The sequence below is a fragment of the Cololabis saira genome, chromosome 10, assembly GCF_033807715.1.
Source record: "Cololabis saira isolate AMF1-May2022 chromosome 10, fColSai1.1, whole genome shotgun sequence".
NCBI classification, from domain to species: Eukaryota; Metazoa; Chordata; class Actinopteri; order Beloniformes; family Belonidae; genus Cololabis; species Cololabis saira.
In genome coordinates this window covers 33,476,023-33,492,129 of record NC_084596.1, presented here as the reverse complement: position 1 = coordinate 33,492,129, position 16,107 = coordinate 33,476,023, and the positions used below count along the sequence as shown (strand labels likewise).

Genomic DNA, 16,107 nt, shown 5'->3' with positions numbered 1-16,107 from the left:
GGCAGCTGATTGGCTGAACGGCGGAAGTCCCAGGAGAGTTAGTTGAAGCCAGTGCGCTGATTGGCTGGAGAGTGATTACGTCAGCGCGCTGGTCGCCCACGCAAACCAAGCTGTGGTAGTACCTGTACCATAGCTGTACCATGGATGACCACTCGGGGACCAGCCATAACCGTAGTAGTTCATGCTCCACTTCCACCAAATGTACAAAACTACATTCATTCCTGCATTTAACATGTACAGGACTGTCTCAGAAAATTAGAATATTGTGTTTTTTTGTAATGCAATTACAAAAACAAAAATGTCATACATTCTGGATGCATTACAAATCCACTGAAATATTGCAAGCCTTTTATTATTTTAATATTGCTGATCATGGCTTACAGTTTAAGAAAACTCAAATATCCTATCTCAGAAAATTAGAATATTCTGGGAATCTTAATCTTAAACCATAATCAGTAATATTAAAATAATAAAAGGCTTGCAATATTTCAGTTGATTTGTAATGAATCCAGAATGTATGACTTTTTTTTTTTTTTTTTTTTTTTTTTTTAAATTGCATTACAGAAAATAAAGAACTTTATCACAAAATTCTAATTTTCTGAGACAGTCCTGTACTATATTGCTTAGATGTGTGTTCGTCTGAGTATTCCCATTTAAAGACACTTTATGCATCTGCTTTCTGGTTACTAAAAGCAGTGTGGTTGAGGTCACATTTCAGTCACTAATGTCCCCAACAAATACTAAGTCGCCGTCGCCCTATTTGTAACTTAAATATAGAAATAATACACCTTTATTAACCAAAAATTAAGCAAATGTTTGAATCTTCAACTCAGAAGTCCTCAGATACCCGTCCAAGTTGACTTAAAACCAGCAATACATTACTTATACTCCACACTTATCTATTGAGATGATATAAGATCAGCTAACGCGACCAAACCAGCATTGCCTTTGTTTAGTAAAAGATTAAAATTCCTCTTAATCAGCTCTGTTAATCAGATGTAATGAGACTGAAAAATTAATTCGCAAAACTATTTAAAAAAGTTAAACAGTAAGGGGACCCTTTATGTAAGATTATACACTTTAACTGGGAACAAAACAAAATTTTGTTGATCAGGTTGGTATTATTTGCTGGAATTACCAATACACACTGCAGAAATTTACAAAAGAACGGGAAAATGACATAGCACTTGATATGTTTATACCAAAATGTACCATTAGTTGAGTAAGACATTGCTCAACTAAGTTGTTAAAATGTTTAAACCATACATAATTTCCTCTGTGTTTTGGGGCAACAAGGAACAAGATGTTGACCAATAACTGTTGGGAAACATCTTGTAAATACTGCAGTTTGATTTCAGAGCAACAAAACAGCTCATAGAAAATACTTTTATCATAATTTGGATCAAATGATTTCACAGAATAAAATCAAAGAAACTAACATTTTAAGATTCTGATTAAAATTTAATTCCGGGTCGGGTGAAACCAGCAGGGGCCTGTACTACGAAGCGGGATTTGGGGTTAGCGAGGTAACTTCAGGTTTAACCCTGGGTTTTCAGGACTACGACGGTGGTTCACTTCTTAGCGGGGCACATCGCCATGGTAACTTATGCTGAACCGCTAACCTGCTCCGGAGCAGGTTATGTTCGAGATACAGATCGCCGGGTGTAAAAGCACCGCCCACTGACCAATCAGCTCTCTTGGAAAATGACATGCCCTTTCGAAGAGAATCCAGTGGAGCTTTGTGCGCGGATCGTGAGAGGATCCCTCCGAAGAGAACGCGTATTCAGGGACCACCAAAAACCCCTTTGCTTTCCCTGATGAGTACTGAACGATCCAGAAAAAAAGAAAAAAGAGGTGGAGGAGAAAATAAAAAATAAATCAATCAATGAATAAATAAAACAAATCATCACCCAAAATCCGATGTACAGTCAATCCAAAACTAATACCAATTAAATAAATAAATCAAGAAGAAATGAAAAAGAAGATGCATTTGTAAGGGGATAGCAAAAAAGGGATTTTCAATTTCGTTCCTCGAACATTCTGAGAAGTCACTTTAAAATACTAAATACCCCCCTCCTGAAAAAATAAAAAATTAAATAAAATAAATAAAAAAACCCAATTCTTTGGTACAGCATCAGCACAAGTTATCGGTCAACAACAATAGTTATAGAACCAATATATACAGACTGTCTCAGAAAATTAGAATATTGTGATTTTCTGTAATGCAAACACAAAAACAAAAAAAATGTCATACATTCTGGATTCATTACAAATCAACTGAAATATTGCAAGCCTTTTATTATTTTAATATTGCTGATCATGGTTTACAGTTTAAGATTAAGATTCCCAGAATATTCAAATATATGTTTATATCCCTATGAATTTACGCATTTATACAGTCAGCGATCTTTTGCCAGCTGTCTTTCCTGCATTTTGCAGCTGCAACTGTGTTGCTTTTTGCCTGTATTATATGCCTATACTCATCATATTTCCGTAAAATTATTGTTTGCTCTTCGCTACTGAAATAAGCGGCTCTGACAGCGGACTTCTCCATGCTTGCGATTGGTCATGCGCTGAAAACACTGCCCCTTTTATGTGCACGCGCTCATATCCAGATTGGAGAAACCTGGGTTGATATACCGAGTTGATAACCGCCGTCGTGTGACCGCTTAGCGTGATTGCAATTGTCCCGCTTAGTGAATCTGGATAAGGAAAAGATATCCTGGATATGTTGAACTTGCTTCGTAGTACAGGCCCCGGGCCTCTACTTACCAAATACTATTTGTTTTTTTCTCAATAGTCACCACAGGTCAACTTTCACTTTCCTCTTTTTATTGTTGGACAGTAAAACCCTAACCACATCCAATAACATCCGTTAACCGGACACACAAGTTATTTGCGGCTTATTAAGCACTTTAAGTCTTTTGGACATCCATCAGGATACTTCAATGTGAGAGCGATTTTCGTCCCTTCAAAATACGGCGTAGAATCACTTCGATGCCACCGCTGGAGCTCATCCTCTTGATCCAGCCGTGGGTTCTTTTGCGTTTGATGTTCTTTGGTTGATACTCTGTGCCTCTTTTCCGGGTCCGGACCTGCTGGTGTTGCCAGGGAAGCTGCGTGAACACTTCAGAACCCTCCGCTCGTGAAGAAAGGGGCCCTGGAAGTCTGCAAATCTGTAGCCCTGCAGCTGCGCTTGATGCACTCCAGTTGTTAAACGATCGAAGGTGATCGGTGCCAATTACAGGAAGATCCCCTGTAAGGATGCTGGTTAAAAAGTACAGATAAAACAAATAAGGACATGATATTTTCAACATAAACTCACATTTCAACTACGATCGACATTGTTTTAGTACCACTGAAAGCAGAGGTGTCATTTACAGTAATGGACCTGACATATTTATGCAATTATATACACATGTATGCATAAACATCTGGAATTAAATTAGTAAGATACATCTTATTATGTTTACTCTGCATTTGACTTTAAACATTACCCTACCTAATGTGGGCTACTACAACATGGACAAATGGTAATAAATACAAGTCGTGATTTTAAGGTTTAAATTTCACTTCTAATATAATGTGGAGTTAGCTTTTCTTGTCAGCATTGTATGAAACACTGCGGAATTTTCAATGTATTGATCGTAATTACGTATTCCGTCTTACCTACTGGAACGTATAATTCCCCTCAGTCGGGAAAAAGATGACAGCATAATGTTCATTTTGTAATATTAAACAAATTCACATCGACAATGCGACGTTAGAAATGAATGTCACAGGTCTGCCAGCCTGCCTGTATGAAGCAACCTCATTGGCTCAGCCTCTACCAGCCTCTGCCAGTATGAAGCAACCTCATTGGCTCAGCCTATAAGAAGCAACCTCATTGGCTCAGGCTTCTGCTTCTTCTTCTTCTCCTACTGTGAACAAACAACGAGACGGTAGGACGCTAGCGCCACCTGGTGTGGACCTGGAGCTCCTACGCAGCAACTGTTGAGCTACGTTAACAGCAGTTGCTGAGAGGCGTGAAAAAACAACAACACACACACACCGAAACGGTTGAGTAGTTACTAACTGAGTAGTTACAGTAACTGAGTAGTTACGGTCAGTACTCGAGTTGAGGGGGGATAAAAACGGTCCAAATCATCCCCCCTGTAAAACTGCCCTTTCCATCCCTTATGTCATTTCATCAATGAATGTGGTTTTACTGCTATTTCAACATTTAGAGTCATCACCAGAAAAATAACACCAGAAAAATAACTTATATGACAATGTTCACCTGTTTCAAGTGAATTTTCACTTGAAATAAGTAGGGGAAATCTGCCAGTGGGACAAGATTTATCTTATCATTACAAGCAAAAACATTTTTTGATTTTTCTACTTATTTCAAGTGAAAATCTACTTGAAACAGGTGAAAATTGTTATTTTTCCAGTGATGAGTCTTGTTTTAAGTGTAATGAGATTTCTTTACTAAAATGAGACATTTTAACTAGAAATAAGACAAATATTCTTGTTAAGATTTTGAGTTTTTGCAGTGATCCATTTTACTTATCCTGTGAAGGACAGAGTTATATTGATAAGTTCAGAAAACTGTTTTTTATCTTTGTGTTTTGATGTATTTGTTGTAAGCCCAGTGGATATTTAAAGCTTACAGAAAGCTGCATTTAACTGCTGCATTCCTGCAGTATTTGTGCAGGTGTTTTGGTCACTGCTATTATTTGTAATATATTATATTATTTGTAATCAGCACAAATTATCTGTATATGATAAAATCCACCATCCCCCCTGATTTTTAAGAGTACTGGTTACGGTGTATGGTGGTAACTTTCCTATGTCACTATCAATACTCATAGCTCAGGTTCGTAACATTTTACATCTAAACTGAAACTGCAGACATAATATTACACTATTAGTTCAAGACTGCTGACAAGATGAATGACCGTGTATTGATTTCAGTTTATTTCGTGCCACTTTGAGGAAACTAATCATGCACTGGAAAAATAAATGAAAAGATAAATAAATAAAAGGGCACACAATGGATATTGCAACTTGATAGTCTAAATTTTATATGTCATATTTCAACCCCTTGCTGACTCTGCGAATGACCTCAGTGCTAGCAATGAGAGCCATTGACTGTAAAATTACTGAACAGACAATCCTGATCTCATCCGAGGTTTTCTAACAAGTGTTTTTGAAGCCTCTTTTTCAGTTTAGTTCATTTTAATTGAAATCTAATCAAAAATAATTTTATGAATCCCCACAGGGAAATAAATTGGTATCAATGGTAATTAATTGGGTGGATCAAACAGGCCCAGGAGGCTACCTGGGACTCTCCCACATCATGTCAATCAAAGTTAGCCGTGGCTGCCAGCTCCTTGAGATGATCCGCCCAGAGGAGCTGTGGAGCTGCCGCCAGGTACTTGTGGTGGAATATCTTGTTTCAGATGTTGTTTCAGTGGCAAAATCAGAGGAGACCTCTCTTTAGCCAATTGCTTTGCTAGGCTTTGCAGCAGTGATTATGTTTACTTCTGTTGGAAAGTTGGACAACTTAATATGAGAGTCAATGGACAGTCACTCACTTTTGGAGACAGCCTCCAGCGGTCATTTAAGGATCTGCAATTTGTTTTACTTCCAGATTGACTTCAAAACAAAAGTTAAATCGTTTTGGCCTCTTTCAATTCTGTTTTATGCATCAGATGATCCTAAAATAAAAACAATAATAATGTAAATCTTAACAGATTTTAAAATCACGTAAATAAAACCTCAGATAAACAGTACATAATTCTTATCATTCATTAGACGTAAACTAATTTGTAATGTAGATACAGTGTGTAACAACCTAAGTAGTAGGCCTCCAACAAACCAGGAGAAGTTGATTCATGCTTTCATCTTCAGTAGACTCGACTACTGTAACGGTCTGCTGACTGGACTCCCCCAAAAGAAGCGTTAAACAACTGCAGCTCATCCAGAACGCTACAGGTCGAGTTTTAACCAAATGTAAGAGATCCGAGCACATTACTCCAGTTCTCAAGTCTTTACACTTGCTCCCAGTCAGCGTTAACATAGATTTTAAAGTTCTGCTACTGGTCTACAAATCACTAAGGTTTAGGTCCAGTATATATGAATGACATGTTAGTAGAATATAAACCCATAGGGCTCTGAGATCTACTGACTCAGTGAAGCCCAGAGTTCAAATCAGACATGGTGAAACAGCTTTTAGCTGTTATGCTGCACACAACTGGAATAAGCTGAACTGAAACCAGCCCCAACTGTGAACATTTTTTAATGCAGTTTAAAAACACTTCTCTTCTCCTGTGCTTATAATAATACATGTTCAATTTTAATCTTTTGCAATGTATTTTAATGATTTTAAAGCAAATTGGTATTTTATTTTCTTCTAATGCTTTTTTCTTTCTATCTTTTTCTTTGAAATGTATTTTATAATGTAATTGTATGCTTCTGTAAAGCACTTTGAATTGCCTGGTGTATGAATTGTGCTATACAAATACATTTGCCTTGCCTTGCCATGCCTTGCCTCCATCTTTGATGATTCTGAGAGAATTAACAGGGTCAAATGCAGCCAGCTGCATTGAATCAAAGATGCCTTTTTAATTAATGATTTGTGCAAACAGACAGATTGCTGGCTCACAGAATTCAGATGGGTCTTAACACAATGCCAAGAAAGATAGAGATCAGCAATTGTTTTAGAAAAGCAACTGTTGCTGCCCATCTCTGCATTTCCTCATTACTGTGTGTGTTTTCTGTCAACTGCATTTCAGGATTTTTGATTACACTGCACTCAAGTAAAGTAACAGGGACACTTCTCCACTGCAGATAATTGAGGACTTGTTTTATGGCCTTTTATGGTTCTGTTTAAGGTTTGAGTAAATAATAATCAAAATACCATTGCAGGCACACATGCACAATCAACTGACCTCTGGTAAACAATAACAGCAAAGATATAGGCTCACATGGCTCATGGACACAATCAGAACCAGTGATTGTCCACAATGATGAGCTCATGTCAAACAAGAGACAGCAGGCTACTTATGTATCAAGCTGGAGGTCACCCCGGTTTTCAGGGATGCAGAAAAATGTTGATCCTTCATGGCTGGTGTTTTAAATCCTCTGAAGATTTCAAACATGGAACCACACGTGTCATGACAGTGGCATCATTTTGTTTGGATAAACAGCTAAACCATTATTATTGTTTCAGTCATCATATCTGACCCAAACACATTTTGTTATTCTGTCTGCCTTAGTAACAAGGAAACGGGGTGCTCCCATTGGCTTCCTGTGTGTATTCAGCTGTGCTCCATTCGTCCTCCTCGCTGCCACTCAGCTGGGAAATGCGCGAAGGCTGCTGCGTCTGCTGCGGATTCAAGGACAGCCAGGCTGGAGACTGGAGACTGAGTCTGAGGCTGGATGTTGAGGCTGGATGCTGAGGCTGGATGCTGAGGTTTAGACTGATGCTGGATGCTGATGCTGGATGCTGAGGCTGGATGCTGAGGCTGTATGCTGGAGGCTGGGCAGGGTTCGGCCGGGTGCGCACTGATGCTGAGGAGAAAACAACAACACTGCCTTCTGCTGTCGGAATGAGCATCTCACTGAAATGCACTCGACTCACTTGCATGGATACCCGCTCTTCTGCCATGACAATCTCACGAAGCTAATGAGATTTGCATCCATTCATCCATTATCTATACCAGCTTTTATCCTTTGCAGGGTCACAATAACCTAATTTGCAGCATCTCCAGCGAAGACAAGTTGTTGCGCCAAATGCGCCGTTTTTCTCAGCGCAGCTCCGGCGGCCCATCCGACTGTCATCTTGTTGTGCAGGTTACGCTTCACCTTCATCATCAGTAATTCTGCAGGTAAGGAGTTCATATTTATAGCATTGTGTTTGCATTGCTTTTTAGAAAATGTTATTGTGCAATGGAGCCTAATGTCATGCGCACCTTTGCAGGAGAAAATTCAATACAGACCTGTTAGTTACAATTGCAGTCTTTCGTATAAGACTGCGTTTTTATTTTAATTGGTTTCCTTTTTATAGGGTTGACGCACTAAATATTTGTCAATCGAGCCAATTTGTGTGGCCTATGTGCTGCAGCCGACTGTGCAAATGCCCTTAAGCTTGTTTTTGAAGGTATGGCAGAATACCGCAGCCTGTGTTGCGGCTAATACATTAAAATATTTCCATAGCTGTAGAACAAGATGGGCAACTTAAAATGCATCCAGTCAACAGAGACAAGATTAAAATTGTATCTTTGCAAACAGACTATGGCCATGCTGGTGCAGCTTTGATCACAGACTGCCCTGCAATGCTTTGTTATGGGAGTGCAGAAGCACAAAATGTGTGTTACTGTGTTTATAAGAGATGTCATCTGGGACATTCTGCAGTGCAGACAAAACATGTCTGCACGGTTGAGAGGCTCGCAGTCAGCTTGATCTGAGGGTTTCAGAAATGAGCTCGGGAACACCTCCCAGTCCTGGTGACAGGTGTGACAGGTGTGACATGTTTGATGGGAGAACCCCTTTTATGCTTCAAGGCTGCTGGTCGGTGCTGCGGTTGCAGGCTCTGCTCTGCCAGCACAGCAAAACTGGGTTGAGGTCTGGACTGTAAGCTATTTCAAAAGCTTTATTCTTTTATTTTTCAGACATTCTTATGTAGAATAGATGGATCGATGCTTCAATCATCGTTCTGTTGTCTGATAACTCAGTTTCATTTCAACCAAGCTTGAAGTGTTGGATGATGGGGTCACATTTGCCTCAAGAAAACTTCATAGTACAGATTAGTTCATGGCTGACTAATAGGTGACTGGAAGGTTCCCAGTTGCTCTATGCCTGGCCACACAAGTCTTTTCTTTATACGGTAACTTTGCGGTTCTTTAATTTCATAAGGACTGACATTTACACAAATATATGACACTTATTGCACCGTTAAAACCCATTTTTCTGACTTGAGATTCCTGGTTTGGTTCATCCAAGCAGCTTAACGATCTGATGAACCCAGTTAACCATATTGTTGAAGGAATCTCTGTGAGGTAATAGGAGTGCACTCAAAAGAGAGTGGTGACAGCTTCACTGCGCAGCATTATATCCACCACCCTTATGGGGGAATTTTGTGGGAAAAATCTTGCAGCAATCATGGTGTGAGTAGATGTCCTGGAAGTGTGGGGGAAAGCTGCAGAGGACGAAGAGCTCAAAGACTAAATACTGAGTGCAAAGATTCAGTTTTGAAGTGGTGAAAAACATGTCTGCAAGCGAGCAGTGACGTTTTGTGTTGAACAGAGATCATCTTGATATGTGCACATGGACACACTGAATAACTGTCAGATCAGAAAACTGGGCTCTTGTTTATAGATAATAATATACACTCATAGGTGTCATGAACTTTCACATTTAAGGTCTAAGATCGAGGTATCCATTTTTTACTTGTTTTATTTATTTATTCGTATTGTTCTGGGCGTTTCGCAGACTGACCTTGGGATAAACTTGCTGGACGTCCAGTCCTGGAAAGATGGACAGCTGTCTTTAATGATTTCCACTTATAAGTCATTGTTCTAACAGTAGAGTGCTGAAACATTTAATAACACTTTTCAGACTGGTGCGCAGAAACATTTGCTCCTCTGAAACCTTTGGCCACCTTTTCCATCTTGGTGTTGTGTTCAAACACACCTGAATCCCCCGGTGAAGAAAATGCCTAAATGTCTGCCTTTACAGGCGTCCACAAACATTCTGATAGTCACTTCATGGAGGGCTGATATTAGCAGCGCCTCACTGAAGCTTCAATTAAATCCTACTAAAGCAGTAAGGGGGTACTTAGTATTGCCAATGGGATTTTTTTTTTTTGCTTCATTTTAATTAAATAAATAATGGCTGCATAAAAAAGTTATATGTGCATATGGATGGATGGATGGATGGATGGATGGATGGATAGATAGATAAGATAGATGGATGGATAAGTAAATGAAACACCAATATACAGTGTAAATGTACTGTGTCCCTAATGTATGCTGTTTAATTGTGTTATATGATATAGTATCCTTGTTTCCTTAAATGTGGCTGCTTGATGAGGTTTTGTTTTCTGCCACTTTGTTGCCTCACTCTTGTATAGAGGAGACTAATACAATACATGTCTGGCGGCCAGTAACTCAACCCTGTTGTGAAATTAGAGAGGAAAGAAAGCAAGAAATTATTATGACATGAAATTGGCAGTGAGGCTGATAAAGTGAACATGGGACAAAGAGTGAGGAATCTGTGATCCAGAGCAGTTTTCAGTTTGGAGAATAATTTTAATACCAATACGAAGGAATCCAGACAACTACGTTGCAGACAATCAGTTCAACGAAATCTCAAGTCATAGTTGTGTAAATATGGTTGTTTCCATTTTTTTATTTATTGTAGAATACTTAATTTTAATTTGCATGTAGGGTAATAACTTGATTTTTCCTAGCCTTCTTTCTTCCTTTCTTTCTTTCTTTCTTTCTTTCTTTCTTTCTTTCTTTCTTTCTTTCTTTCTTTCTTTCTTTCTTTCTTTCTTTCTTTCTTTCTTTCTTTCTTTCTTTCTTTCTTTCTTTCTTTCTTTCTTTCTTTCTTTCTTTCTCCTTGCCCACCTTCAGTGGGAACAGAAATTTGAGGAAGTGTCTGTAATGAGAGTTCCCAGACGTGTACCCAGTCATGCCCTGCTGCTGGGAGTATTTATACATACTGTACAGTATGTGTCCTCAATCTGACCACACAAAAAGGAAGAACTATTAATAGATTTAGACAAGATTGGATTGTGACTGTCCAGCGCTGCTCGACACTGAAACTCTAGTAGAGAAAAAAAGTTTGTTTTCTGTAAGTTGATGGACGGGGACTCCATCAACGGGGCTGAACTGCTTTGTCACACAGGTGAGTGTGTTTGTAGAGCTTCACAAAGCTTTATTCGGCTGGATTTGAGTGTTGTTGAAACTGAAGCTCCTCTCGAGATGTTTTACTTCCTTTAACACTGATGTTGGACTCAGCAAGAGACGGAGAAAACCCTTTCATTTGAACTCCGTTGCTTAGAAACAGCTTGGTTCCAAATTTTACGTGCACAAACAAAAAACGGTGTTATTGATGAGCTACTGTTTTGTATCTGTGATCTTGTTACTGCAGGAGAGGACAATGCTGACCAGCATCACGGATGGGATTTTGTGCTGCCTAACAGGGAAAGCTGCTAATCTGGTTTTGCCTCTGGACTCATCCGAACCCTCTGATGGTTTTGAGTTTGTGGAAGTGAAACCAGGGAGAGTCCTTCGAGTGCGGCACATCATCCCTGAACGTCAGCCCATAGACACAGAAAAACAGGTTGCGAGGACGGAGGAGGCTGACGCTGGCTGTGATGATCACGACGAGGCCCCCACCGAGGGCTCTGTTAAGGACGGGGACGGTGGTACCAGCGTCCACTGCAAGAGGAAGATCACAGTTTACCGCAATGGCCAGCTGGTGATCGAGAACCTCGGGGACGTTTTGCACTCGGAGATCCTGCAGTGTCAGGACGGGGATTTGGAGCCCTGTAGCACCGTGGAAGTGGAACTGGCTGACTATAAAGAAATAGCCTCTTCTCCCGACCCTAACCCTATTCCACCTCCAGGTTCTGCACCCTCAGAAGAACAGAAACCTGCTCCGCCTCCTCGGCGCCGGCGCCGCAAGCCCAAGCGCACAGTGCTTATCGACTCAAAACGGGTTATCTCAAGCTGCAAAGGGACACACTCGGACGTTGCAATATTCTTCGTGCACGGCGTGGGAGGCTCTCTGGACATTTGGAGCAGCCAGCTGGACTTCTTCTCTCGCCTGGGCTATGAGGTCATAGCGCCGGACCTGGCCGGGCACGGGGCCAGCACTGCTCCACAGATTGCAGCAGCTTACACCTTCTACGCTCTGGCCGAGGACCTTCGGGCCATCTTTAAGAGATATGCTAGGAAACGCAATATTCTCATTGGCCACTCATATGGGTAAGGATTTGTTTCAAGCTTTTGAAAAATTATTTAACAACCAAACCTCCCACTCTAGCAGGCATTAAAATGTTGTTACCATGCTGTCATATCTTTTCTAGAGTGTCGTTTTGCACCTTCCTGGCGCACGAATATCCTGATCTGGTCCATAAGGTGGTGATGATCAATGGCGGGGGTCCCACAGCGCTGGAGCCCAGCCTCTGCTCCATCTTCCAGCTGCCATCCTGCATCCTTCACTGTCTGTCGCCTTGTCTGGCCTGGAGCTTCCTGAAGTAAGATCCCCATTTCATGACGCCAGACATATCAGCTGACATATCATCGTAAATGCCCTTCAAATGGAATAAAATTGCATTTCCTATTGATAAAATATTGCAAAGTAAAAAATAAACTATTACTTCCCTCTCAAAAAGTCAAACCCCTTACATGTAAACATGGCAGATAAGTTTTTGCTCTCTTACTTTAGAGCTGGATTTGCTCGCCAAGGTGCAAAAGAAAAGCAGCTCTTGAAGCAGGGGAATGCTTTCAACGTATCCCCGTTTGTGCTGCGAGCCATGATGAGTGGTCAGTACTGGCCCGAGGGCGACGAGGTCTACCACGCTGAGCTCACTGTGCCCATCCTGTTGGTTCATGGCATGTGTGACAAGTTCGTGCCCGTGGATGAGGACCAGCGCATGGCAGAGGTACGTTATGTGCTCATTCATAATGTGTGAGCGACAGCTGACTTGTTGTATTTATTTTGTGACCATTTGTGTGGTCTGTGGCACTTTCTATGGTATTATTGTGCTTTCATTTTGGCTCTTTTTCTAGATCCTTCTGTTTGCATTCCTAAAAGTCATTGAAGAGGGAAGTCACATGGTTATGATGGAGTGTCCCGACACCGTCAACACCCTCCTCCATGAGTTCTTTCTATGGGAGCCCGACATGTCCAGAAAAAACAGCAGCAAGACAGACGCAGAGAATATAGTTTCTGTCTGTGACACTATTAACACACTGAAAATCAATAAGCCTGTAGACAAATAACCCTCAAGGAGACTCATTTTATCACGGAACCAAGCAGAAAGCCTTTTTTCGGCAAGTTGGCGTGTGTCCATAATGCTCCTATGCTTATTATGAGCCGGGCCACATCTTAAGGATGCAGATGACCACTGGTGCTCCAAGATAAAGCAGGAAAGAAGCTGTGATGACAGGAACGGATGCAAACACACTGTTTAATCTTCACTTTTTAATACCGGTTTGTGCTCCATCGCACCGCATTTGTGAAATAGCTCAGTACCTGAAGCTCTGGACTGCCTGTGTGTACGTTTGCGATGAACAGTGGATGACTACGAGATGGAAAAGACATAAAATCCTTGAAATGATGTTGATATACCTGACTTATATATCTAATTTTCAAGGGAACCAAGCAAAAATAATACGTATTGTATTGAGGAATTAGAGCTCTATATAGCCGGCGAATTGCAGTCGAGGAAAGCTTATCTATCAAGATGAAAGAATTGATGATAATGGTGTACCATCAATTGCTGTCTGGGTGGTTGGGAAAATTTGGTTCAAGGGATTAAGTGTACCAAAAACATAATAACACCAATGTTATGCCGATGTACATTAAAAATGTAACTAATTGCATCACATGCAAATGCAAATTATATTATAATGCAAAGTGAAACAAAAAAGATCTGCTGGGTTGCAGTCCAACCATCTTTTAACTACATCCATACAACGTGCAACATGCCCCATCTCAAACATATTAACTCACAATTGCAAGGTACACTAGCTTATAAAGATCAAAATGACCTAAAACAATTTTCCTTATATTTTAATTCAATAAAAAAGCAATGTTTCAGTGTTAAGCACAACTAACTAACACATCAAGTTCTGACTAATGGCAGTTGCATGAAAATGAGTATTCACTAAAACGTTTCTGAGAACTGGTCGTAAAAGCAGACGCATTGCAAACAAACATGGATTTGCTCTGTTGTTTCTTCAAATCTACTAATTATCCTAAGGATACTAAAAGTACTGAGACCCTGCATGAGTTTAGCGTATAACAAATATGATGGTTATTGCAGTTGCAGACGCTATTATGTACAAAAATCGCCCAATACACTCTGCTTTAATCGACTGAGTGTACCTCTTGATGTGTAGGTATTATTCTATTTATATTTTATCCTGGAGTAACGGCAATTTCCAAATCAAATTGTGATTGTATTGACTGCTTTAAGCTGCTGTGTCTTTAAAGTGATAAATTCAAAGCAAAAGTGTGTTCTTCTACTCATTCAATCCAACTTATCTACTATTGTTTTTGTGTCAGACTGAGGTTTTATTGTTTGTTTGTTTGTTTTGCTCAGTGGAAGCGATTCATTCAAGGACGCTGTTTTGCCTCATAGTGGGACAACATGGAGAGCATAAGCACAGTCTAATATGCTCCCTGACTGTGTTTGTCTGCCGATTTGACACTTTACTGTTTTAAATAGTTGAGCTTCTCAATGGGGGGGGAGTGAAAAACTGGATGAACCCCTAAAGAAGAAAGAAAGACAGATTTGCGCTAAATGTGCTGAAAACGGATGCAACGGGACTCACTTTATGCAACTAAACAAAATAGGAGACAAACAGATCCTGTTTGATGGTGATAATATATCACATATTCGTAATGGACTTCCCAAAAACCAACAAGTGCTGCTGATGTATTCTTTGGTGTAAAAGGTGAGTAAAACTGTATGGATTACAGGGTGCACATACTTCCTCTTATGCTAAAAGTGTACGTATTCAATTGTTGTATGTGCTGAATCTTTTTGTGGTTAAATTGTGTTAATGTTATTGTTACGTTTATTACTGGGAATAATAATATATGCACTGCCTGAATGTAGATGCATATAACATTATACAGCTTGTCAAAGCATTTAGATTCAGTGTATGAATGTGCCATTCCTTACATGAAATAAAACATATGTTCAACATCAAAGACTGTGTTTGCTTGTTATTTTATGTTTTATATATATACGGTATATATATATACGGTATATATATATATATATATATATATATATATATATATATATATATATATATATATATAGCACGCACCACAAAGTTCTAAAATGACCTGGTTACAGTTGAAATATCTTAAAAAATGTTTAAAGTAAGGGCCAAAGATATTTAATTTCAAGTGACTCAATGTGGTCTTAGTGACAAAAAATAGATGATAATTAAATTGGTATCTGTTTTATATCCTTAAACCCCATCAATGGATAAAATGGATACTGGTAGGTTTGTTCCCTGAAAATGTACACAGTCTGTCCGGCTATTAAATGTATCCTTATGAATTAGTTTGGTATGTGCATTTACGTACTGTGTACCTTCAATGAATGATATCATCCGGTGTTTGACTGTTTTTAATTAATTTATTGGTATCAGCAGTTTTTAATGCAACAAATTACAGATTTTTGCACACAGCTGCAAACTTTCGCTTTCTATTTCTATTGAATGTGTTATACGTGTGTTTGGGCGTGAGTTGCCGAATCAAATTGCCCTTTAAACAATGGTTTAAATCTTACTTACAAGATAGGGCCTTTTTTGTGTCAATAGGAAACCATGAGTCTAAGAGAACCAAGATCACATGTGGGGTTCCTCAAGGGTCCATTCTCGTACCGCTTCTATTCAACATCTATATGTTACCCCTAGCTCAGATTATGGAACATCACAACATTTCCTACCATACTTATGCCGATGACACACAGCTTTATATTTCAGTGTCACCACATGACTACAGTCCCCTGATCTCATTGAGTAACTGTATTCATCAAATCAATGAGTGGATGTGCCAGAATTTTCTCCAGCTAAATGCAGAAAAGACAGAGGTGATAATTTTTGGCCCTAAAAATGAAAGGGAAAAGATCAGCGCTCACCTTGGCTCCATGTCATTGACAGCTGCAAATCAAGCCAGAAATCTTGGTGTAATTATTGACTCAGACCTGAACTTCAACAGCCATCTAAAGTTTATCACCAAATCTGCCTATTACCACCTGAAAAACATTGCTAGAATTAAAGGTATTCTGTCTAAACAAGACATGGAAAAACTTATTCATGCATTCATTTTCAGTAGGTTGGATTATTGCAATGGCATCTTTAC

At 39.6% G+C, this 16,107-nt stretch overlaps 2 protein-coding genes across 2 annotated transcripts; one reads left to right on the top strand and one right to left on the bottom strand.

Moving 5' to 3' along the window:
* Nucleotides 1-2,753: 2,753 nt before the first annotated feature.
* mrpl34 (mitochondrial ribosomal protein L34) lies at nt 2,754-3,789 on the bottom strand. Its single transcript, XM_061731216.1, has 2 exons — nt 3,670-3,789; nt 2,754-3,267 (listed from the first exon to the last, which is right to left on the bottom strand). The coding sequence occupies exons 1-2, from the start codon at nt 3,723-3,725 to the stop codon at nt 2,946-2,948; spliced, it is 378 nt and encodes a 125-aa protein (XP_061587200.1). The 5' UTR covers nt 3,726-3,789; the 3' UTR covers nt 2,754-2,945.
* A 3,604-nt stretch (nt 3,790-7,393) lies between these two features.
* abhd8a (abhydrolase domain containing 8a) lies at nt 7,394-14,892 on the top strand. The gene is made up of 5 exons (XM_061731214.1): nt 7,394-7,874; nt 11,143-11,981; nt 12,083-12,253; nt 12,445-12,661; nt 12,789-14,892. Exons 2-5 carry the CDS (start codon nt 11,152-11,154, stop codon nt 12,999-13,001), a joined length of 1,431 nt encoding a protein of 476 aa, XP_061587198.1. The 5' UTR covers nt 7,394-7,874; nt 11,143-11,151; the 3' UTR covers nt 13,002-14,892.
* The last annotated feature ends 1,215 nt before the right edge of the window (nt 14,893-16,107 follow it).

Coding starts and splice junctions, on each gene's coding strand:
- abhd8a (XM_061731214.1), top strand. CDS start 11,152: ATGCTGACCAGCATCACGGATGGGATTTTGTGCTGCCTAACAGGGAAA. Junction 11,982..12,082: donor CTCATTGGCCACTCATATGG/GTAAGGATTTGT, acceptor TATCTTTTCTAG/AGTGTCGTTTTGCACCTTCC. Junction 12,662..12,788: donor AGGACCAGCGCATGGCAGAG/GTACGTTATGTG, acceptor CTCTTTTTCTAG/ATCCTTCTGTTTGCATTCCT.
- mrpl34 (XM_061731216.1), bottom strand. CDS start 3,725: ATGAACATTATGCTGTCATCTTTTTCCCGACTGAGGGGAATTATACGT. Junction 3,268..3,669: donor GGAATTATACGTTCCAGTAG/GTAAGACGGAAT, acceptor CTTTTTAACCAG/CATCCTTACAGGGGATCTTC.